The following is a 24,563-nucleotide window of genomic DNA, read 5'->3' on the forward strand; positions in this document are numbered from 1 at the left end:
GTACTGATGGATCCATCCAACAAAGAAAGAGCCTATAACTGAAAGAATGACTCTACTCGGAAGTCTAAAAGGTCAGATTAGAAAGTTCCAGAATCATTCTACTGTTACACAAGTACCGTCATGTTTTCAGATATGTAGTTTGAATAATTTGAAATGAATTAACATAATACATTGGTAAGCATGAGTTCCTTTTTTTTCACTTGAATCAGTCATTCAACAAGATTTATTAGGTATTCATGGAGCAGACCTATTTGAATTTTAAGAATTGTCTTTCTCCCACCACTTCTGTGGGCTTCCCAGGTGGCACAGTGGTAAAGAACCCACCTGCCAATGCAGGAGACATAAGAGACATGGGTTCCATCGCTGGGCCAGGAAGATCCCCTGGGGGAGTGTGCAGCAACCCACCCCAGTATTCCTGCCTGGAGAATACCATGGACAGAGGAGCCTGGCGGGCTACCATCCATGGGGTCACAAAGAGTCGGATATGACTGAAGTGACTTGGCACGCACCACTTCTGCTCTTGAATTTTGAGGCTCCTTCCTCAGTGCTATGTCAATACCATCATATTTTGGAATCAGTAACTTTAACCTGGAATCAGTAACTTTAATCTGTCCCCTATTTATAATGCAGGTTTTGAGGTCATTACATTTATTGAATAGGGCAGTTTCATTGTTATAAATCTCAGCAAAGTGTTCTATGGAGAAGAAAGGTGGAAACCAAATCTCCCCCTGAGGTATTGTATGGATGTGAAAGTCTAAATCAACACTATGAAATAAAGAACCGAGAATCACGTGTTTCTCTTGGACAACAGTGCACGTGGTAACATCCTGTATTGAGTCTCTGCTGTGTCATTAATCCATGTCCTGCTCTGTGTTTGGTGATACATCATCCTTATGTGGAAAGAGGAGGGGGCTTAGCTTATTGAGATGACTGCCCCAGGACTCCAACGCTGAGAAACACTCCTGGGACCAGGGTGGGCCACACGACTTTAGACGGTGTCCCAGGATGACATCAGGTTCACTCTCTGTGTGCAACACGGCATCAGGTTACCTGAAGTTCTCACTGAGCTCACTGCTCCCTGGGGAGAGATGACTTCACCAAGGGATGCAGGGGCACTCTGGGCCGCCTAGGTGGGGTCTCTAGTGGCAACGCATCCTCTGGGAAGCGGAGGGGCTTCCTGTGTGCTGCAACAACCCTCCTTCCCCAGGGCACTGGGCTGTTTGTTGGCAGAATCATACCTTTGTATAACCTTGTCCCATAAAATGTTTCCCTGGGACGATGGAGAGATGGCTGATGTCTAGTAGCCTTTAACGCCAAAAATTAAATTTTGGAAAGCTGATCATTCCTGAGATCGTCTAGGTGGCACTTCCCCTGAGGATTTTCATGAAAAGCAGTGTGGAAAACCCATCAGGCCCAAGATAAAAATGAAATATAAGCATTTATAAATTTCCAGAGGATTCAGTTAGCAGTGGCTTTGCAGTTCACTAAGGTCCACATGGGTCAATATTTTAGTGATGACAGAAGTATCAAATTTGCTTGACTATTATTCATGCTTTATGACTGAATGGTTTCTTTGTATGGAATGAAGCCTCTCCGACTGCCTCTGCTGACCTCTAGCACAGCTCCCAGCACAGCGCACAGTCATTTCTTATTCATGTTACACCAGAGGCCAAAAGTCCATTAAGGCAGGAAACCGTGATTTATTCCTTTTTTGTGATCACAATTAATTTGTGCTTAATGGATGCTTAATTTAAATTTTGGAATAAATGCCTGGGACCAAAAGCTTTAAAGATGTCAAAGAGTGACCATAATTCTGCCTTTTCTCCATAAACTGATTAATCTCTGGCTACCTTTTTCATCAATGTGCCAAATGTTGATGTGATTGATAAGGGCAGAAGTATTCTCTAACACACACTGATCAGATCAGTGGGGACTGGCACTGGCTTCTTTTATCCACATGAAGAGAAGTGGAGTCAATTTGGAAGGACACGTAACTCCAGGAACATTGCATGTGACCTTCAGTGCTATTTTAATATATTCAACAGAACTGCTTTCTCACTTGGCTCTTGCAGAGTGAGGAACATGGGGCTTTCATTGAGGACTGGACTGTGCCAATCGTGGAGGAGAAAGGATCAGTCCCAAGAGACCCACGAGTCTGTGGACTTAGCTGGGTTGTCTGTACTGCATGTAGACTGAAGGCATAGACTTGTTCGGGGGTTCAGTTTCCCTTACCACTCTTCCATGAAATAAGGGTCCCCTATTTGCTTTCTTCATTCAGCATGAAGCACCAATAATGCAAACTGCCCAGCCTATTGTGTTCCTCAGTTTATGGCCTTATGTAAAGTCATGCTTAGATGAAGAAGTAAACTACGTGAAATGACATATTTGTGTGCAGCTACCCATGGCCCACGGTGTGGGAGCTTTGAATGAACAGAAAAATGGTGTACTAGTTACCTTTGTAGCTGCATCTCCCAAATGACTGAGCATGGAGATAATAAAAGCAGAAAGTTACAAGGAGGAAGTACTAATATTTGTGTGAATTAGACCGGATCCTTTCCCTGGTGGCTCAGAGGTAAAGCCTCCGCCTGCAATACGGGAGACCTGGGTTTGATCCCTGGGGCAGGAAACTGCCCTGGAGAAGGAAATGGCAACCCACTCCAGTACTCTTGCCTGGAAAATTCCATGGCTACAATCCATAGGGTCGCAAAGAGTCAGACACAACTGAGCGACTTCACTTTCACTTTCATGTAAAGATCAACACTATATCCATCTCTATAATGAAACAGAATTTGGACAGGATCCCACCTGAAACTATCACAACATTGTTAATCAGCTATACTCCAGTGTAAAATAAAAAGTTAAAAAGAATTTGGACAGGATCTCAGGAAAAATCCATTCTCTTATCTCATGATCCATTCACGGGTGCAATATTCCCAAGATTCGAAGGAGAATCAGCAACTGCAAATAACCTCGTGTGATGGAATCAGGACTGAAAAAGAAATGCAGGTACACAGCTCAGACAGTTGACAACACAGCATTTTTAATCTGTATCTATAGAAAACATGTATAGAAGCTCTCTAATAGAGGGATTATAGAAATACATTTCATATATAATAGTGGACTTCAGTGTACTTACTGTGAAAATAGCACATTTATTTAGAGACGGAATTTTTTTCTTTTTGCCCAAAGTTCTTGTGGATGTTTTGAAATATGTCCAGTTCTTTGTCTTGCGGTCTTTGTGACCCAGAAAAGCAAAAGGACCCACAGTTTTTCACGATTCCTCATCGAAAGTCTTACGCATTTGGCCGGCGCCTCCCAGAGTTGCCCAGAAGGTCCCGGCCGGGACAGGGTTCCAGCAGACGCCGAGGCGCGAGCGGCCCACCCTACATCTGCCTGCACTCGTGTCTGGTGCACATGGCCTGGCGCTCGATCCGCCAGGTCCCCTCCTCGTAGGTGCAGTGACAGATGGTGCACTCGTCTGTCTTCACCTCTCTCCCAGCAGGGATGACAGCAGTCTCCGCAAAGCAGTTTGGGCCTGAAAAGAAGAAACAGGCTGTACTGATGTATGACACCTGTGCATAAGTATACCACAGATTTAACTGGGGACTTTGCTCTCCCCTACAGGTTTTATCCACTCTCAAGAAGGACGGTGAAAAAGTTACCATTTCAGCCTAGGAACTGCTCCCGCTTTTTTCCTGAAATGCAAGCCATGTTGTTGAAAAGTTTTATAAGTGAAAATCCTGTGACTTTCATCAACAGACTATTCTGTTCTGGGGCCAAATCTGCAATCGCTTGATTGAATTAATTCCAAGTCATCACAGAAAAACTTGATTAATTGGGACTTTCAGAGAACCAGGCATATTAGGAGAGATAGCAGAAACAAGCATATTGCTCAAACTGAGCTAAACTCAGTGTTACCACCACATCTCAGAGCAGGTTTCAAAAGTCAGAACAGCCACCTGGATGACTCTAGAAACCCTTATTGCTCGTCCCACCCCCAGGACTTCTGACTCACAGGTTTGGGCTGTGGCCATTGGAACCTGCTTGGATAACAAGTTCCAGGTTATGCTGATACTGGTCTGGGGCCACATTTTGAGAAGCACCAGCTTAGCCGGGACTAAGGGTCCATTGTCAGCAGTCTTTCTGGAGAACTGTGGACCCTTCAATTCTCAATCCACACCCTGTACAAGCTTCTCTACCAACAGAGGTGCAACGTGCATTTTATTCCATGTAAAATCCAGGACACAAAGAGATGGGTATCAGGGAGATTTCCAGTGTGGATTATTTCCACTGGAGCAAATGGTTTCTATGTTACGGTTCACACCCCCAACTCAGAGGGGAACAACTGTGCAGACTCCAGACCTTCTAAAATGAAGACTTAGGTCCTCACTGCAGCCTGAAGAGACGTGCTGACCCTGAGTTTCAGCCCGGGGATCTCATGCTCATTCTTCCTTCCTTTGCTTCTAAAGTCTCTGACAATATGCTCACACCAAAGCACATTCAGTGACACTTTTCAAGTCATCAAAAAAATTTGCAAAATTAAAAAAGATCAGTTACTTCACTAAAACTCCAGGATGAAAACTGGCCTTTTTATAATTCTAGTCAGAATAATTCCAAGCAGAGTACGCATGCTTCAGTGGCTGCGGTCACTGTAGGACTCTGATCTTTCTTTGTCAATGATTTGCAACCACTGCAGTCTTTATATTCAATTATCCCAAATTCAGCTGGCGAGAGAGGCCAGACGTCAGGCTGCTCTGCTCCCAGGTCCTTTGCCTAACTCCGTCAGCTGCTCTCAGCCTCCTCCATGTCCACACCGACAACATGTTTCAGCTCACCTCAGCTCCTCTGGAATCAGTCTCTTCTCTGAGGGGCCGGGAGTCCTTTGGTAGAAAGGAATTTTGAGCATCCGAGACCTGATTATTTCAAGTGCCTGATATTACTGCGGTGACATTGCCCCCAGCCCCTCTCAGTGGGCACAGGTAGGAAGGAACACACACACACACAGAGGTTTTAAATTGTGAGTGTACATTATTAGAATTCAAAATCCGTTCTTCTTAGATTTTATATATGTATATCTTTTCTCTTACAATGAAACAGTTCAAATTTAACATATTTATTTGAGTGATCCCATTAACTCAATTGTACTTAGATTTTAAATTATCTACCTTCTGTTGCACTGAGACTCTTTATTAAACCATAAACATGTTGGGACTTTCCTGGCAGTCCAGTTGTTAAGACTCCCCGCTTCCACTGCAGGGGAACGCTGGTTCAATCCCTGGTCAGGGAACTAAGATCTCACATGCCACATGGCCCAAATAATAATGATAATAACAACAATTAACATATCCATCTATTTTCTCTCTTACACGGTTACATAAATGTTTTAAAATGACACCATAAGTGTTATTCCTAGTAAAGAAAAAATTTTTTTATAGTTCTTACAGTCAATGTATTTTATTCACAAGTTGCTCAGTCTTCTCTGTGGTCCTAGGGACCGTGATGTGTGGAGTGAGGTCTATCTGTTTCGCTGTATCCTCCCCTCCAATCTTCCTTCCTCCTCTGCCACCTGCCACCCCAGCCACTGCAGTAACCACTTTTACTAGTTCCAATTTATCGCCTAGGGTAACTTTTATTTTAAAAGAGTAAACAAATTATTCATCTTTCTTTCACAAAAGATAACATTCTCCTAACTATGTATTTGGCTTTTTCCCTTCTAATCTGTCTTGGGGGGGGTCACTCTACTTCTGCACACAGAGCTCATGTGAGGCAATGGCCCTGTGTCCCCCAACACACGTGGTCAGTGGGGACTTGGAGACTGCCCCCTCACCCCGTCTGTATAGGAAATGCTTAAATGTGGAGTGTGTTTGTTATCATTTGTTTCAGGCAAGGAAGAGATACAAGAAACCACTGACAGCCTCCTAGTAATATCTGTACTCATGAGGAAAAGCAAAATCCCACATAAACACCAAGTGTTCAAAAAGGAAAATTAGGGGAATTCCCTGGCAGTCCAGTGGTTAAGAGCCAGCACGTTCACTGCTGTGGGCCTGAGTTCAATCCCTGGTCAGGGAACTGAGATCCTGTAAGCCCAATGGTGAGGCCAAAAAAAGTAATTTAAACACATGATCCGAGAAGGGGAATGTAGCAACTCACACTGTCTCATATAAGAAAGTCTTTGCTCTATAAGCTTGCAAAATACTGTGTACGGCAAAACCAATACAGTATTGTAAAGTAAAAAAACAAAACAAAACAAAATACTTATAACGTCATCTCCCTATTGTTGATTGATGAATAGTAAGAAGAAACCCTGATTCTCAGCCTCACTGAGATCAACTCTGGATAAATTTCGGGGCAAAGTGCTACAAGCATCTGGACCATCAGAGGTTTATCTCCCAGGCCTGCAATTAAAAAAGAGTTATAATTCCTGGTAAAATTTTATTATGACAAAATTCTTACATTTTTGACCATTGTTTCATGTGGATTATGTCCTATAGCCCCTTCTCAGCACCTTGTAGAACCATCTGTGTTGGTATGCACACCACGAGGGGATGGTTTTGTCCAGCATGGCAAGATTGACAGAAGGGGAGAGGGATTTCTGTTCCAACTTTGCGCATTTTGTTCAAAAGTCACTTGACTCTTTTTCTTGTCTCTGTGTGGTTGTATCAGTGACACAGAGTTAGGCTGTATAAATGTTGACCCCTGCAGAATTTACAAAATAAATTATATATATATATAATTTATTCTATATAATTTATATATGCATATATTTTATATAGGTTTATATATATATTTTATGGGCTTCCCTGGTGGCTCAGATTTATATAGATATATAAATATAGATTTATATATAGATAGATTTATATAGAGAGATCTATATAGATAGATTTATATAGATATATTTTTCTGTATATATCTCTATATAAGTCTATATAAAATATATGTGTTATATATATATATGTATATATATATATATATATATATATATGCATATATGGTGTTGCTTTAGTCACTAAGTCTTGTCCAACTCTTGCAACCCTTGTTCTGTACCTGGCCGGACTCCTCTGTCCATGGGATTTCCCGGGCAAGAATACTGGAGTGGGTTTCCATTTCCTTCTCCAGGGAACTTCCCGACCAGAAGTTGGAATCCAGGTGTCCTGCACTGCAGGCGGATTCTTTACTGACAGCTATGCGGGGATCCCCATATATGTATAGATAGATGTACTCACACACATACATCAAAGGAACTGATGGGTACAGTGGGTGTGTGCACGTCTGTGTCATTTATCACAGGTGTAGCTCCATGTGACCACCACCAGAACCAGGACAGAGCTGTTTCATCACCTTAAACTCAGAGTTGAAAACCCAGGTTAGGTTTTCATCAAGTACAAGTTATGTTTCCCTACCGGGCGCTGATTCCTATGGAGGTCTCTGCTCTGCTGAGTTGTGACACTATATCTGTCTCTATGTCTGCAATTTTAGGGGGATTCAGTTTGCTTTGTGATCTTACTTTTCTGATGGATCTAAAAAATATTACTCATATTTGAGTTTGTTGAGCTTCTCACTTGTGTTTAGGAAGAAAAGGTGACTGGAAATCCTATAGATAGATTTTTGAGCCCATTTTGCATTCCTGGAGAAAACAATCCCACATGGTCATAGCATAAAATTCATTTTATATATTGTTGCACTTGACTTGCTGATATTTTGTTGAGACATTGTATTAGCACATATTCATTAAAGATACTGATTTGTACTTTAAAAAAATATTGTTTTGTTGAGTTGTGGTATCAGGATAATACTGACTTCATAGAATGAGATGGGAATTATTTCCTCCTCTTCTATTGCTGGAAGGCTTGATAGAAGTGATATTAATTCTTTAAATGTTTGGTATTTTTCTCCAGTGAAAACAGTAGGACCTGGAGTTTTGAGGGGAGTTTTAAAATTATGAATTCAAGTTCTTTAATAGCTTTTACACAGATTAAAAAATTAGTTGCTCAATAGTGTTGCTCTTTGCAACCCCATGGACTGTAGCCCACCAGGCCCCTCTGTCCATGGAATTCTCCAGGCAAGAATACTGGAGTGGGTAGCCATTCCCTTCTCCAGGGGATCTCCCCAACCCAGAGACTGAATCTGGATCTCCTGTGTTGCAAGCAGATTCTGTACCATCTGAGCCACCAGGGAATCACCCTTCATACAGATCATCTGTATCATACTGAGTAAGTTGAGGCAGCTCATATTTTTCAAGGAGTTGGTTCATAACTTCTAAACTGGTACATGGATGTGTGCAGAACTGCAGTTAGTTCTCCTTTACACTCCTTTTAATTTCTGTGAGATCCATCACACCTCCTGTTTTGTCCCTGATCTTAGTAGTTTGCATCTTCTGTACTTTTTTCCTATGTCTTGCTAGGTGTTTATCAGTTTTATTGATCTTGGAAAACTGGCTTTTTATTTCATTAATTTTCAAAACTGGTGTTCGGTTTTGCTATCTTTTAGTTCTTCTCTTTACTATTTTATTCTTTCTATTACTTTTAGTTCGTTTACTTGTCTTTTTCTAGTTTCTTGAGTTGGTGGATTATATCATCAATTTGAGAATTTTCCTCTTTTCAAGTGTAAGTTTTACTTCCATACATTTCCCTTTCAAATCTACTGTAGCTGTGGTCTCATAAGTTTTGAGGTGTAGCTGCTGTCTTTTCATTTTCATGGAACACTTACTTTAATATTATAGACCTGTAGCCCAAGAACCACTAAGAGACTTGAGAAAAAATACCACATATGAGAATTTGATGAACTAAAATATAAGTCACTGAAGAGAACCATGACATACAGAGGCAGATTCTGGTCACCACAGTTATTCAGCGTCAAATACACCTTCATTAGAAAGTAGGAAATAGAGAAAAATAGATTTTAATCTTGACTAACTAATAAAACTATGATATCTAACTTTCTTACTTATATGGTACTTTAGCAGAAATACGAAGCATGCAGAGTTTTATAAATATGGAAATGAGATTTAGGCCATTAGTCCAAGTCACATTACTCATAACTAATTACTGATACATTAAATTCTGTTGATCTGGCCTGGCCATTATTCAAGGACCCTCAGGCTAAGAATGGCTGATTTCAGAATGGACACATCATATAATGTTTTCTTGCTGAAGAACAGTTGTGCAAGTAGGCAGCTGATGAGCATTGCTGAGCTGAGCTTTTCTGTGTCCTGACTTCAGAGCAGGGGGGTCATGGTGGGGGGTGGCTGTTGTTCACATCACCTGGACCCCATTCATATGGGCACCCCTTCACTGTGACTGACACACAGTGTCAGAACAGCTAGTGTCAGGCCCAGCCCAGGCCCCGAGGTGCCAGTGGAGGGGCTGAAAGACAAGGAGGTCTCTCCCCCTGTTATGGGCCCAAATCAGATCTCCCGAAAGGGAGTCTGTGTTGAGTCCCCAGCTTTGTCCTAATTACCGATGTGAGTAAAAATGTGTGGCTGCCATATCATTACACAAAGGGTGCTGCAGCCATCAAGCCATCACATTACAGCCACCAAAAAAATAAATAAGTAAAACATTACCGCCACCAGATGTGAGCCCTGGGGGAACACAGCATGCAGACAGGAAGCCCACCGTCTAGCCCTCATCCGCTGCTGCCACCCCACCCCACCCCACCCCCAAGATGGACTCAGAGGAGACTCAGGTTGAGAAAGCCCAGGACTGGCCCCAGGTAGCTAAGGTGTGGATCAAAGGAATGATTTCAGTGAGCCCAGACCCTGCATCTTCCCACAAACAGAAAACTGCTAAATTCCTTAACTTGAGATGTCTGGTTTTCCTTAATCAACAGTAATCTTTTGATGTTCTGACCACCTTATCTCTGTTGCAAAAGTTCCTATATATCCTGGTTCCTTCCTTACCTCCTCAGAGAAGTCCCTCAGATTACCCTGAGAGGCTGATTCCTGAGCTTAAGTCCTCAGTTTTGTCCATCAAATAAAACATCATTCTCAACTTCTAGGTTGTGCTTTTTTTTTTCTCAGTAAACATTAGTACAACCCAGCCCAACATAGGTGCATTCACTGAACTAACAGTAAACTAGGCTGAGGTTCATGAATTTCAAACCCAGCCTGGATGGCTGACACCAGCATTCCTCCCAGCTGCTCCTGTGTCTCTTGCCTGTCGCCATGCCCCCTGCTCCCTGTACTCCCCTTGGCCCCCAGTGGGGAGCTCCTGGGAGCCAGAGCCATGATCACCTTGGAGTTGCATCCCAGGGTCCAACACTGCACCCACACAGAGCCAGAGCTCAGGACAGGTATACCTGAGTGACAGTTTTAGAATAAAACAATAAATTGACTCAAGAAAAATAAAATTCCTGTGGCTATATTGATGGGTAAGCTGCCAACACGGTGTAGATTTTACAAGGACTGGTGAGTCACAGGAAGACAGGATGTTAATGAAGAAGGGCCCAAATGGGTACCTGGGGGCTCTTCCTCCTCCTCGGAGACTGAACACTGAGGAAGAGAAACCAGGGCAGCTGACCTTGTATATGTTTCAGGTGACTTTAGATATGTCAACTAAAAAAATGCACAGTCTGAAAGTTGCGATTATGTTTCATTTGGCACATTTTTGAGGACTGTAGCCCGGGAAACAGCCTCTCAGTGAACTCCAAGGGTCTGTTCTGAAGAGATAAAGGAGGAGCCAGGACACATGGGAATTTTTGCTGAAAAAAATATGTAGTTGAACATCAAAAGATTATGCTAAGCACAAAATCCAATCACAAGTTAGTGATTTTAGCACTTTTATGTGTATAGGAAGATGCAAGAGTCTGGGCTCACTGAAAGCATCCCTTTGATGTGTATCTTAGCTATCTAGGGCCATCGTCCTGATTTTCTCCATCCTGAATCCACCCAGAGGGTTCATGTCGGGCTGAGGGGGCAGCTACAGTGGCCGATGCCTTGGTGGCCCCAAATTTATTCTTTACTGGAATGGCAGGTGACAGATATGTTACTGGTACTTGGAAAAGGATTATTTCCTGGCATGCCATTTCTTCCACTCTTCGTGATGCTACTGAGGCTTCTATTTTGAAGGCTAAACTTGATGATGTGCCATCATTTTCTTTTTTTACATTTTTTATTTTTATTTTTTTTTTTTAGTGGCTGAGGGCTTTTATTTTATTTTTTATTTTCTTACTTTACAATACTGTATTGGTTTTGCCATACATTGACATGAATCCGCCACAGGTGTACATAAGTTCCCAACCTCCCACCACCCTCCACATATCATCTCTCCGGGGCATCCCAGTGCACCAGCCCCAAGCATCCTGTATCCTGTATCGAACCTAGACTGGCGATTCGTTTCTTACATGATATTATACATGATTCAATGCCATTCTCCCAAATCATCCCACCCTCTGCCTCTCCCACAGAGTCCAAAAGTCTGTTCTTTACATCTGTGTCTCTTTTGCTGTCTCGCATCGTATTGAATAAAGGTAGGCCTAACTACCAGAGTAAGATGATGAATCGTTTAAACACCCTGGCCACAGCACCTGTGTTTCCTCAAGTAGGTGAATGTTTGCACCTTGTGTGTGGGATCAGAGGGAAGCAGGAGAAGGCAGAAAATGTTGTCAGAATCTGGGACCTCAGCCAGTAGACTGGTCCCTTGAAGGAGGAGGTCCCAGGGCCTGGGGACTCAGAGCCATCACAGGAGAGGAAACCAGGAGGCGGCTGCAGGCTGGTGGCCTAGATGGAATCTGGGGATGCTCATGGGCATCCCTTTAGGTCCTGCCTGCACCCCAAGAGTGGATAGTGAGTCCCAGGAACTCAAGTCTCCCTCATCAGCTTTCCACAGTGACCACTAAAACTATATTGGAAGAGATGGTATAAATTGGAAATAAATGAAAACAATTAACGTAACCTCTAAATATTCTATCTGAATTCAGTAAGCCTTAGAAGGCCTTTGGCAGTGGCAAATGTGTATGTACCCTGTGGTCATCATTCACATGTAGGATTCTGAACTAGGAGGGCCAGCTGGCTTATTAGATTATACCAGAAACTTTGCAGAGAAGGATATATGTTTTGCAAAAGAAAGTCAGATATGCAACCTGAATTCAAATCTCTTGATTTCTCTAAGTTTCAACTTTCCCATCTGCGTGTTGAGGGAGTCTGAACAAAAGGTCTCCAGAATCTAATATTTGTAGTGTGAACATTCTTCTCCTCAATTTTTCCACCTTGCAGTTAATACTCAGGCATCTCTTGTAGAAAAAACGGAGAATAAACAAACAAGAAATGGAATATTTCCTGTCATATCAGGATGGAATCACAAAGATGTCACAGTCACCAGGAATTCCAGCCACTACAGACAGTGAGCTGGTGAGCCCTCAGAAAACTCAGGACGGAAGGAATACCTGCCTTCTAGCAGCCATCAGACTGCAGCCATTCCCTATGGTGAGCCCTGAGGAAACTCAGGATGTGGAAACACAGGATACTGGCCCCAGATAGGTGGGCTGCATACAAAGGATTGATTTCAGTGAGCTCAGACTCTTGCATCTTCCCATACATAGAAAAGTGCTAAATTCCTAAACTTGGGATATCTGATTTTCTTTAGTTCACAATAATCTTTTGATGTTCACACTACCTGTCCTTTGCTGCAAAACTTCTATATAACCTTTCTCCTCCCCTTGCCTCCTCAGAACAGTTCTCTCAGGGTCACTTGACATGCTATCTCCTGGACTTAAAGTCCTAAAAGTTCCCACTGGGTAAAACATAACTCAACTTCTAGGCTGTGTGTACTTTTTCAGTCAACACTATCCTACAGGGCTCCTTATCATCTTCTCCTTACTCATTTGGGAATAGTCTATGTTGAATGAAAAAAAAAAAAAAGCACAACCTAAAAGTTGAGAATTATGTTGTATTTGGTAGACAACACTGAGGACTTCAGCCTGGGACACAGCCTCTCAGATAACTGTGAGGCTCAGAAGAGGTAACAGGTGGTGGGGCAGGATATACAGGGATTTTATAAACAAGACCAGGGAGTTGGAGCATCAAAAGATTACTATTAATTAAAGAAAACTGGATATCCCAGGTTAAGGAGTAGAGTGCTTTTCTACCAAGGGAAAGGTCCAAGAGTCTGGGCTCGCTGAAGCCATCCCTTTGATCTGCACCTCAGCTATCTGGGGCCAGTGTCCTGTGCTCTCTCATCCTGAGTCTCATCAGGATGCACCAAGGTGGGGGAGCGGCAGTGGCTGAGGGCTCGCCAGCAGGCGGGCAGCCTGTCTGTCTCCGTCCCGAGTGCCCTAAGGCCTTGCCTTAGGGGAAGCTGCAACGTGATGATGGCTTGATGGCTGCAGTATCCTTCACGTGGCGGCAACATTTTCCATTCACAGCATGATAGAGTGTATGAAAAACTCTCCCACTGAGATCAGCTCTAAGGTTTGGATAAAATATACATAGATTAAAAAAAAAAATGGTTTGACGATGTCAGGCAGCAAAGGACTTGGAGGTCTAGCCGTCAAAGAAAAGGCAGGTTCACTGAACTGAACTCCACACTCACAGCCCCAGAGCTCAGGGTGTTTGCAGGATCTGGAGCAGAGATGCATATCTGCTGAAAACGGAGCTCAAGGTGGCAGCCTTCTGACTGAGCTGGGAGATGGGAGTCAGCATTGGAGCTGCCAGGACAGCTGGGATTTGAGAGGGAATAGAGGAATTTTCCTTACAGGCATTTACAGACTGCAGAGCTGCGATGTGCCAGGCAAGACAAGCAGAACCCAAGCAGAAAGCAGTGGCTGGGTGGCTGGAGCTTGCAGAGACCCACCAGGATTGCAGTGCTCAGGAGGGAGAGTGGAGGGGCCCTGACAAACAGCAGGGGTTTTCAACCAAGACTTCAGAAAGGCTGTGCCCTAGGAGGGGGAGGGGGAGCGGTGGGAAAGACATGCCTGAACAAAGCCTCACATCCATCCTCAGCCAGATCACTGTGCCCTCCTGTATTCTGTCAGCCCAGAGGCTCCATGCATAGCCTGTACAATGTCCCTTTCGCAGTATCTGTCATTTAATTAAAAATAGCCAGGTAAGCCAAGAAATAACCCCAAGCCAAGAGACACAAAATAGGAAATGAGAGACCAGGTGACTATTACAGAAGGTTTTTTTAAGTAATAGATTAACGTGATCCAGAAAATCAGAAGAAAAGTTGGAGAATTTCACTCAGAACTGCCTATACTGAAAAAGTTGAAACTGCAAGATGCAATAACTAATTAAGAATTCAGTAGAGGATTTGCTAAAAAGATGAGGCAGAGCAGAAAAAGGTATCATTGATCTAGACGACTGGGCTCCCGGCAATACCTGTGAAGTGAATGTGGTGAGATCAGAAATGTGAGGACAGCCCCCTGGGATGCGCCAGCAGCAACAAAAGATACCTGTCCCGTGAACTCCTGGTCTTGCAGTTCCACAAGAGGACAGCAGTAGAGTCGGCTGGTCCATGCAGCCCATCCATCCAGGCACGATGGGATTCTGAGCCAGCCCCAAGATGGTTCCTGGATTGGGTGGACCCCCACCACCATCACCATATTGGGCTTCTCCAAAGGCCTAGAGGATCTCGTTGATTTTGAATGGTAAGCTGTGCAATCAGTAATAATGCTATGAATTAGAAAAAAAAATCTATACTCATAATGGCACAAAATGTATTGGAACCAGAGTTTTCCTCACCCTGTTTTACACATAAATTGATATCTGAAAGAGAACTGGATTTAGGAAACCACTGAGCAGCTAAACAATAGCCACAGAGCTAACCACATGGATCGACACGAAGTTACTATGAACAAGTAAGGAAAAGGAAACCAAGTCCTGTCTCTGTGTCACATGAGCCAGGATTCAACCTAAGGAGAGAAAAGCTGAAAGGAGATCTAGTGATGGTCTGGAAAATGTTTAGCAGGCGGCTCTCAGGTGCAAAAGGAGAAGGAGAGGAGACCCAGGAAACAGGAGCACCATTTATACGGTCACCGCGTCCACCCTGGAGCTGCAAACATGTGACTCTGGATGGAGCCGCAGACTTGGAGGCAGATGTGACCGACCATGTGGGCATAAGACCCGGGCTGTTCACGTCAGAGGACAATGCCATTAACATGACATTTGTAATTCTGGTCAACTCTATGGAAAGACAAGTCTTATGGCACACAAAGCAGGAAATTATGAGACATTTTTAGTAAACCCAGACATATTCCACTTCATTGAGAGTTTAATAAAAGTTACAGTTGGACAAAGTATTCTATAACTTTAAATCCAGCCCTTACCACTATTATCTCCTCCTTATATTCCAGAATTTTATCAAACTGTGTGTGTGCGTGACTGCGTATGTGCTCACTTGTGTCAGACTCTTTGCGACCCTGAGGACGGTAGCCTCCCAGGGTCCTCCGTCCATGGGATTCTCCAGGCAAGAATACTGGAGTGGGTTGCTCTACTTTCCTCCATGGGATATTCCCGACCCAGGGGTTAAACCGTGGTCTCCTGTATCTTCTGCATTGCAGGCAGATTCTTTACCATTGAGCCACTGGCAAGTCCTAATTTTATCAATTTAATGTTTTTCATCTTTTTTTTTTTAATTTGACATGTTACCAGTTATAATTTTATTTTCTGGTCACAGAGATAGTTCTTTTATCATTTCTATTTTTAAAAAATTTTCTAATTCACTATCTTTCTATTTGTTTTATAAGCTACTAACTTCTGTGTTATTTTTAGACTTTCTGTTTTTCCCTCTCTGTTGGAAACTTTGATTTATTTTTATCCTTGTTTAGAAACGGAAATATTTAAGACAGTGAATTCCTTGAGGACTAGTACACGTTCACAGCTGACTAGCTCGAGGCTTTCTTATGTAGAATCTCTTCCTTCATTCTGCTCTTTTCTCTCTGTCCCTTTAGTTCAGACTGGCCATGTTCCTGCTAATATAACCCGTCTCTATTCCTGGCTTTTACTGGGGTGGCCGATTAAGTCCAAGAGTCACCAGGATCACTTTATCAAGTGGTTTCAGCTGCATCTTTAGTCTTCTCTTTAGAACCAGCTTTCTCATTTTTGAAATACGGATACACTGAGGATGTTACAAATTCCAAAGTTCTAATTCCCTTCTGCTTAACAGTTGTTGGACTCTTTTCTTTCATAATTCTAGAAATTCAAACATTAACTAGTTTCTGTTGACATATTGGACTCTTCAGTGCTTTCCACTGATGCTCAGGGAGCCATTTCCCGTAACAAACCCAAACGTCTCTTCAACAGGAACCTTTCTGGGGTTAATTTGTGCTCACGAGTTCACTGTCCTGATGCTCTTCCTGACTTCCCTGTCATCATGGCCCTTTCCGTCTTTACACCGTTTGCCCATCCACACCTCTGAGCTAGCTCACTTCAATCCTATGTGTTTGCCACTGCAATTTTTAAACATTAGCAAATAAGATTTTAATTTTCTAATGGGTTTCCTAATCTCCCTATTTTAAATCTAATTTCATAGATAGGTCATTCTTTTCATTTATTTTGAAAACTCAAATTACCTCTATTCCATTTTTTTCCCCTGTTTTGTTTAGTACATTTATTTTATTTTATTTGGTACATTTACTTTTGCATGTGAGTTTCTGTTTTTGGATCCACAGGGCACCTGGCCACATGTCCATCAGCCTGAGCTGCTTCTCCATGGCAGGGCCTTGCTTTCATGTCCAGTCACTGATCTGGGAGAAGTCTCCCTAGACCGGGTTTCTGCTTGTCGGTTCAGATGAGCTCACCTCCATTTTTCCCTCTCTCCTCAGGGTCAGACAGCTCCAGGGCCTCCCTCTTCATTTCCTCAAAGATGATTCTTTTTGAAAATCCCCTGTCTGTCTAATCCTGTCTTGGTGTCTATCTCAGAGGGTCCAGATCAGCACAATGAGGAAGACAAAATCCAGGTAACAAGGTTGGTGGTGGGGTAGGCAGAGAGCAGGGACATAACACACTTTTAGACATGTTGAGAGGACAGGGTGGGCATGGACTGCTGCTTCAGGGCAGATGAGGGGCAGGAAAATGCAGACAAAAAAGAGATGTAGACGCAGCTTATAAATCACCTCAATTCCCTTTAAGAAATTAAATAATCTGATTCCTTTTAATATTTTTTTGCTTGTGCTTCTGGAATGAGACTATTCTGATCTCAGGGCTTTAAGAGACCCACACTAGTCTCTTCAACTGCAGTCTGGGGGCGGGGACACTACAAGCTTTCAGGACATTGGACGCAAGGACTTGGTTCCTAAATCTTTCCTGTCTCTCCTTCCCCATCTACCTCTCCCTCCCTCCTGCTCCCTCCCTCCTCTCTTCCCCTACAAACCTTGCATAGTTGTATCCAAACTATCATAGTGACACTAAATTATGGGGACCTATGGGGGACAACAGAGGATGAGATGGCTGGATGGCATCACCGGCTCAAAGGACGGGAGTTTGAGTGAACTCTGGGAGATGGTGATGGATAGGGAGGCCTGGTGTGCTGCCATGGGGTCACAAAGAGTTGGACACGACTGAGCGACTGAACTGAACTGACGGATGGGGAAAAAGACTGGAAGAGAACACAAAAATGAAAACAGCAGATGGTTTACAGACATGAAATAGTAGCATGTTATACTCCTTTCTAACTTGTGTTTTATTGCCGTCATATACATGTAAATGGTTAATGCAAGGGGGGCAGGAGCAGGGGGGTGGGGGAGGAAGCCAGGCTCTGCAGAACAGAGAGAACATTCCAGGGATCTGTCCTCCTATTTCTCTTTGTAAAGTCTGCACAACTTCCCTGGAAGGGAAAATTACCTCCCATTAGTTTTGTTTTCTATTCAATTAATAAAAAAGTAGAACAAATATTGATTGCATCACCAATTCAATTTTTTGGGTATATGTAAATCTACTCTTATATATTCATATACAATCATTCTCCATGTTAAATAATTTCTAAAACAGAAAAAAAATTCTGCGAGCAGCAGTTAAGCAGGCAGGTGGTACTTCAGTGTTAATCTAGGGGCTGTTTTCTTTTTCTCTTGGGTACATAAAATGATGTGAAAATAAATTTATCTTCAAGATAAATTTCAACAAGGAATAGAAAAACTTAATCAGAGATTATACCAAATAATAAACTTTTATTTTAGTAATTTTAGTATTTGTTCTTCGTTTCTAAATATATCTATAGATTAAACTCTGGATATAGATCTCCAATAGTACAATAATAAATTTATAATTATTTCAGTTAAAATTATTATTAAGTCTAAATAATTTCAGTCATCATTAAGGAAAGAGAAACTTCCCTTCATAGCTTATTTATGGTTATGCTAATATAAATCTAACTGAATGAAAGATATTTAAGGGAAATGATACATCCTAGAGCAGTATGACGGAGAAGGCAATGGCACCCCACTCCAGTACTCTTGCCGGAAAATCCCATGAACGGAGGAGCCTGGTGGGCTGTAGTCCATGGGGTCGCTAGAGTCGGCCACAACTGAGTGACTTTACTTTCACTTCTCACTTTCATGCATTGGAGAAGGAAATGGCAACCCACTCCAGTGTTCTTGCCTGGAGAATCCTAGGGACGGGGGAGCCTGGTGGGCTGCCGTCTATGGGGTTGCACAGAGTCGGACACGACTGAAGCGACTTAGCAGCAGCAGCAGCAGCAGCAGAGCAGTACCATGGTGGCATGTTTCATGGACACAAGCAAAGCATTCTGGATGGAAACAGAAAGAATGTCTGAAGGAAACTGCTGGGGGACTTCCCTCTCGATCCAGCGGCTAAGACTCCTGGCTCCCCATGCAAGGGCCCAGGGCTGAATCCCTGGCTGGGGAACTAGATCCCGCATGCTGCAACTCTGTCTAGTGAAACTATATAAATAAAAATTTTAAAAACTAAAAAACAAACTGTTGGGAAAAACAATTTGTCCCCCCTAAATGTGTTTCTTTGGCATGAGGGTTAATTTAGGCTGATTATTTTGAAGAAACAGAAGACTCAGAAGAGTTTATTTTTGCTTCCTCTTTAGCTGCCTAAAGAACTGAGATAAAGGGACTGGATCAGAGCATCACCAGAGAGGGATGAGTCTGCAAATAACTGGGGTGAGGGGTGGAGTGGGGTGAATGGGCAGGGCCCAGACATCAGAGTTCACTGTGTTGTACTGACCCAGCAGACATTGGCTCATCAGCATTTTCTTTCACCGGGCTTCCCCCGTGGCTCAGTGGTAAAGATTCCACCTATAAGGTAGGAGGTACACCTAGACACAGATTTGCATCCTGGGTCAGGAAGATCCCCTGGAGGAGGGCATGGCACCCCACTCCAGTATTCTTGCCTGGAGAATCCCATGGACAGAGGAGCCTGGTGGGCTACAGTCCATGGGGATGCAAAGAGTCAGACATGACTGAGCACCCACTTGTTTTCTTTTCCCTCTTCATGTGAATTGCCTTCCTCCACTATGAAGTCCTAAATCACTACCCCCAACATCCTCTTCTGTCTTTACTTGAAGATAGTATTTAAGGTGAGGGAGTTGACCATTTTAGTGAGTGACTCTGGAGAAGGCCCTGGCAGCCCACTCCAATGCTCTTGCCTGGAAAATCCCATGGACGGAGGAGCCTGGTGGGCTGCAGTCCATGGGGTCGCTGAGCTGGGCACGACTGAGCGACCTCACTTTCATGCATTGGAGAAGGAAATGGCAACCCACTCCAGTGTTCTTGCCTGGAGAATCCCAGGGATGGGGGAGCCTGGTAGGCTGCCGTCTATGGGGTTGCACAGAGTCGGACATGACTGAAGTGACTTAGCAGCAGCAGTGAGTGACTCAGCCTTCCTGGGTCTCTCCCATGTATACAGGTTATTATACTTTGTTTATTTTTTCCTGTTAATCTGTCTCATGTCTGTTTAACTCTTAGACCAGCCAGAAGAACTTAAGGAAACTTTCTTCCTCCGCAGTAAAACCATGGCACACATTTTGCGGGTCTAGTAACACCTATCTTGAGTCTCCTAATTATTTTCAAGACAACCCAAACAGCTAACGTCATGACAGAAGACAAATGGACATCTTGCCCAAGGGTAGAGGTGGGGTAGAGGTTTGAGCTAATGAGCTTTTATTGTTTTAAACAAATAGTTCACTGCTATTCCAGGTTTCCTCTTACCCCCAAAACAATTTCTCCCCTGGTCTTATGAATTTCTCAAGTTGGGCAAGCTGCATTGCCAGATAAAGTGGAGTTGCTAGGTGGGCAGCACTCCAAAGCTGTGAACTAGTAAAAAGACTTGGAGAGCTGGGGCCAAAGCTATTCTCGTCTCCTCAGGCTCATGCATCTTCACTTCTTGAACCAGTAGCTTCTAAAGCCTGAGGACATCTGCATGCAAGTGAAACAAAACTGGCTCCCTCGGCCCAGAAGAACCAGGGTCACGAATGAATACTTCCAGCAAGACCAAGGCCCCCAGACAATTGAAAAGGAACCAACAAAGGGTGAAACATTTGAATGGATCAATTACCATAGAAAAGATGGATTAAAAGACTGCTATTCAAAAAAGATACCATGGCCAGGTAAACTAACAGTTGATTTTAAAGTAACCTTTAATCCCAGGGCTATTTAAATTATCCTGTCATAGGAAAAAATGAAGACTACCTCCCAGGAAGTCAGGAAAACTTTACTATGGAAGCCTAATAAAGACAATAATGATGTACTGAGAAATGCCAAGTATGGATAAAATTAGAAAATTTATTAATATGTTTTATATAAATATATATAAATTTTATAAGATAATATGATCAAATTTAGAAGATATACTTAGTAAAATATTGCAAAAACAGAAAAGTTCGTAAATTTAAAATAAACTAGTTTACCAAAAATATCTAATTAGAATTATCTTCTTAAATGATAAGACACTAAAATCATTTCAGTTAAAATCAAGGACTGAAAAAACGCAAAAAGCAAGGACTAAAACAGCATGTCCCCTCTCATAACTGTTTTATTGATACTTGAAGGCTGTAGAAAATGAAAAGGGGCAAAGAATGAAATCACTCAACAAATACTGGGAAACCACCGAGGAGTCTAACATCCTGCTGCTGGTTAAGATGAGACGCACAGAAAACCAAATAACTCTCCTTTTGAAAAAGGAAGTAAGAAAACAATCCATTGACAACAGTGATCACACCGAAAGATTCTAAGAAATAATATTAACAAAGACAGCGAAAGCTTACTGAAAAAAATAGCTGTTGAAAGAAATGACACAAGAACCAAAGAGAAAGATACACTGTACACCAGGAAGGAGACATTTTACGTCACAAATACTGTGGCTCAGGGCCTGCCCACTGGGGCTGGGGCAGAGCTGCTTGCAAAGGCCACCTTCTTTGAGTCAGGCCACCGCCTTTGAGTCAGGGCCCTGAATTACTACCCCTAGGAAGTAAAAGTGAAATAGGAGTAGCTGGGCCCTCGTGGGACAGAAGCGCTCCTTGGTCGGCTTGATCACAGTAGAGCAAGCTGGAACGTGCAGACAGAAACCCAACATCATCTTTAGTCTCAAATGATTTCTGCAATGTTGCCGAGAGTATGCAGCAAATAATAAAAATGAATAAACACATAAGGAGATCAGTCAACAAGGAGAAAACGCATAGAATAGAAACATAATTGCTTCAGATATTGGAATTACCTGACAGAATTTTTTTTTATACTCAAGTTTAAGGTAATATTAAGTCAAAGTATAAGGTTACTATTATTGTGTTTTATACAAGACTGCAGTTGAACCTGTATGGAGACAGAAAATCCCATCTACTTTTCTATCTCTAGTCCCAGATAATGTTAAGAGTGTTTATGGAACATCATTGGCTATACTTAGGTAACTGTACTTCCATCTCTCCATGTCCTGAGATAGAAATTCTCCAAGACCAGAAAGGAATGAATGTAAACTCAATACATTAGTAGAGCGCCCCCAACACACATACAAAATGTCAGTCATAAAGGAGACTGATCATCCATATCAGCACATGAAGAATACAGTCACAAAAGATAAATGTCCAAGGAAGTCACAATAATCTGAATCTTATAAATAATCCCCCTGGTTCTAAGTCCCGGCTCACTATGCAGACATTTTTGATTAATGTTATACCTTTTAACTGTTTATGCATTATAAAAGTGACACAGAATTTGAATGCAATTTGCTCATTATACTAAAGAAGGGAAAGGATGAAAATTGAGAATTTTGGCAGAGACTAGAAACTATAAAGAAAGAATCACATGGAAATCCTATCTATAGTAGTAGTTTGAGCACTATAAAAAGTAGTGTTTGATATCATCGTGGCAATGGGAAAAAGTAACACAGAGTAAGCATATCTGAAGACAGAGTGAATGAGCTGGAAGGCGGTTCAGACGAAAATATGCAGAATGAATCACGAGTAGAGGAAAGGTGAAAACCGACGGGGAGCATGTGACAGACACAAGGGGGCTCGAGAGAAGGACACATGAAACCAGGGGTCCACAGACCCTTTCTTAAAGGGCCGCAAAGAGCGAGTGTTCTTCACATGGGAACTAAACAGTCTCCAGCAAACTCAGCTCTGCCACTGCCAGATGAAAGCAGCCGAGCACAACACAGGAATTTGAGTAAGTACAGCCGTGTTCCAATAGACTTCATTTACAGAGACAGGCAAAGGGCCAAATTCAGTCAGCCAGCCACACTGCTGAGTCCTGGTCTAACTGATGAAAAATTAAAATGCCAGCAGTCAAGGAGAAAATATGCATAAGCAATTGATTATGGCATAGAGACATAGGCAGACACAGAGAACAGACTGGGCACAGTGGCTCGGGGAAAGGGTGGGAGGAACTGAGACAGTAGCACTGAAACATACACATTCAGTCCAGTTCAGTTCAGTCGCTCAGTCGTGTACAACTGTTTGGGACCCCATGAACTGCAGCATGCCAGGCCTCCTCGTCCATTGCCAACTCCCAGAGCTTACTCAAACGCATGTCCATTGAGTCAGTGATGCCATTCAAAAATCTCATCCTCTGTCGCCCCCTTCTCCTCCTGCCTTCAATCTTTCCCAATGAGGGTCTTTTCAAATGAATCAGCTCTCAGCATCAGGTGGCCAAAGTATTGGAGTTTCATCTTCAACATTAGTCCTTTCAGTGAACACTCAGCACTGATCTTCTTTAGGATGGACTGGCTGGATCTCTTTGCAGTCCAAGGGACTCTCAAGAGTCTTCTCCAACACTACAGTTCAAAAACATCAATTCTTTGGTGCTCAGCTTTGTTTATGGTCCAAGTCTCACATCCATACATGACTACTGGAAAACCATAGCTTTGACTAGACAGACCGTTGTTGGCAAAGTAATATCTCTACTTTCTAACATGCTGTCTAGGTTGATCATAACTTTTCTTACAAGGAACAAGTGTCTTTTATTTTCATGGATGTAGTCACCATCTGCAGTGATTTTGGAGCCCCCCAAAATAAAGTCTGTCACTGTTTCCACTGCTTCCCCATCTATTTGCCATAAAGTAATGGGACCAGATGCCATGATCTTAGTTTTCTGAATATTGAGTCTTAAGCCAACTTTTTCACTCTCTTCTTTCACTTTCATCAAGAGGCTTTTTAGTTCCTCTTTACTTTCTGCCATAAGGGTGGTGTCATCTGCATATCTGAGGTTATTGATATTTCTCCCGGCAATCTTCATTCCAGCTTGTGCTTCATCCAGCCCAGTGTTTCTCATGATGTACTCTGCATAGAAGTTAAATAAGCAGGGTGACAATATACAGCCTTGACGTACTCCTTTTCCCATTTGGAACAAGTCTGTTGCTCCACATTCAGTTCTAACTGTTCCTTCCTGACCTGTGTACAGATTTCTCAAGAGGCAGGTCAGGTGGTCTGGTATTCACATCTCTTTCAGAATTTTCTAGCGTTTGTTGTGGTCCACACAGTCAAAGGCTTTGGCATAGTCATAAAGCTGAAGTAGATATTTTTCTGGAATTTTCTTGCTTGTTTGATGATCCAGCAGATGTTGGAAATTTGATCTCTGGTTCCTCTGCCTTTTCTAAATCCACCTTGAACATCTGGAAGTTCATGGTTCACATACTGTTGAAGCCTGGCTTGGAGAATTTTGAGCATTACTTTACTAGCATGTGAGATGAGTGTAGTTGTGTGGTAGTTTGAGCATTCTTTGGCATTGCCTTTCTTTGGGACTGGAATGAAAACTAACCTTTTCCAGTCCTGTTGCCACTGGTGAGCTTTCCAAATTTGCTGGCATATTGAGTGCAGCACTTTCACAGCATCATCTTTTAGGATTTGAAATAGCTCAACTGGAATTCCATCACCTCCACTAGCTTTTGTTCGTAGTGATGCTTCTAAAGCCCACTTGACTTCACATTCCAGGATGTCTGGCTCTAGATGAGTGATCATACCATCATGATTACCTGGGTTGTGAAGATCTTTTTTTGTATAGTTCTGTATATTCTTGCCACCTCTTATTAATATCTACTGCATCCGTTAGGTCCATACCACTTATGTCCTTTATTATGCCCATCTTTGCATGAAATGGCCCCTTGGTATCTCTAATTTTCTTGAAGCGATCTCTAGACTTTCCCATTCTATTGTTTTCCTCTATTTCTTTGCACTGAT

The 24,563-nt window shown here is 42.7% G+C and overlaps 1 protein-coding gene across 1 annotated transcript in view; it reads right to left on the reverse strand.

Annotated features, from left to right (window-relative positions):
• Window positions 1–3,018: 3,018 nt before the first annotated feature.
• The window catches only part of VWC2 (von Willebrand factor C domain containing 2), a 126,617-nt gene continuing 105,072 nt past the window's right edge, over window positions 3,019–24,563 (reverse strand). The window contains exon 3 of the mRNA XM_004008194.5: window positions 3,019–3,535. Within this exon, the coding sequence (XP_004008243.4) occupies window positions 3,384–3,535 (152 nt within the window). The 3' untranslated portion in view covers window positions 3,019–3,383. The remainder of the gene's footprint in view (window positions 3,536–24,563) is intronic.

Source organism: Ovis aries, chromosome 4 (assembly GCF_016772045.2).
Source record: "Ovis aries strain OAR_USU_Benz2616 breed Rambouillet chromosome 4, ARS-UI_Ramb_v3.0, whole genome shotgun sequence".
NCBI lineage: Eukaryota > Metazoa > Chordata > Mammalia > Artiodactyla > Bovidae > Ovis > Ovis aries.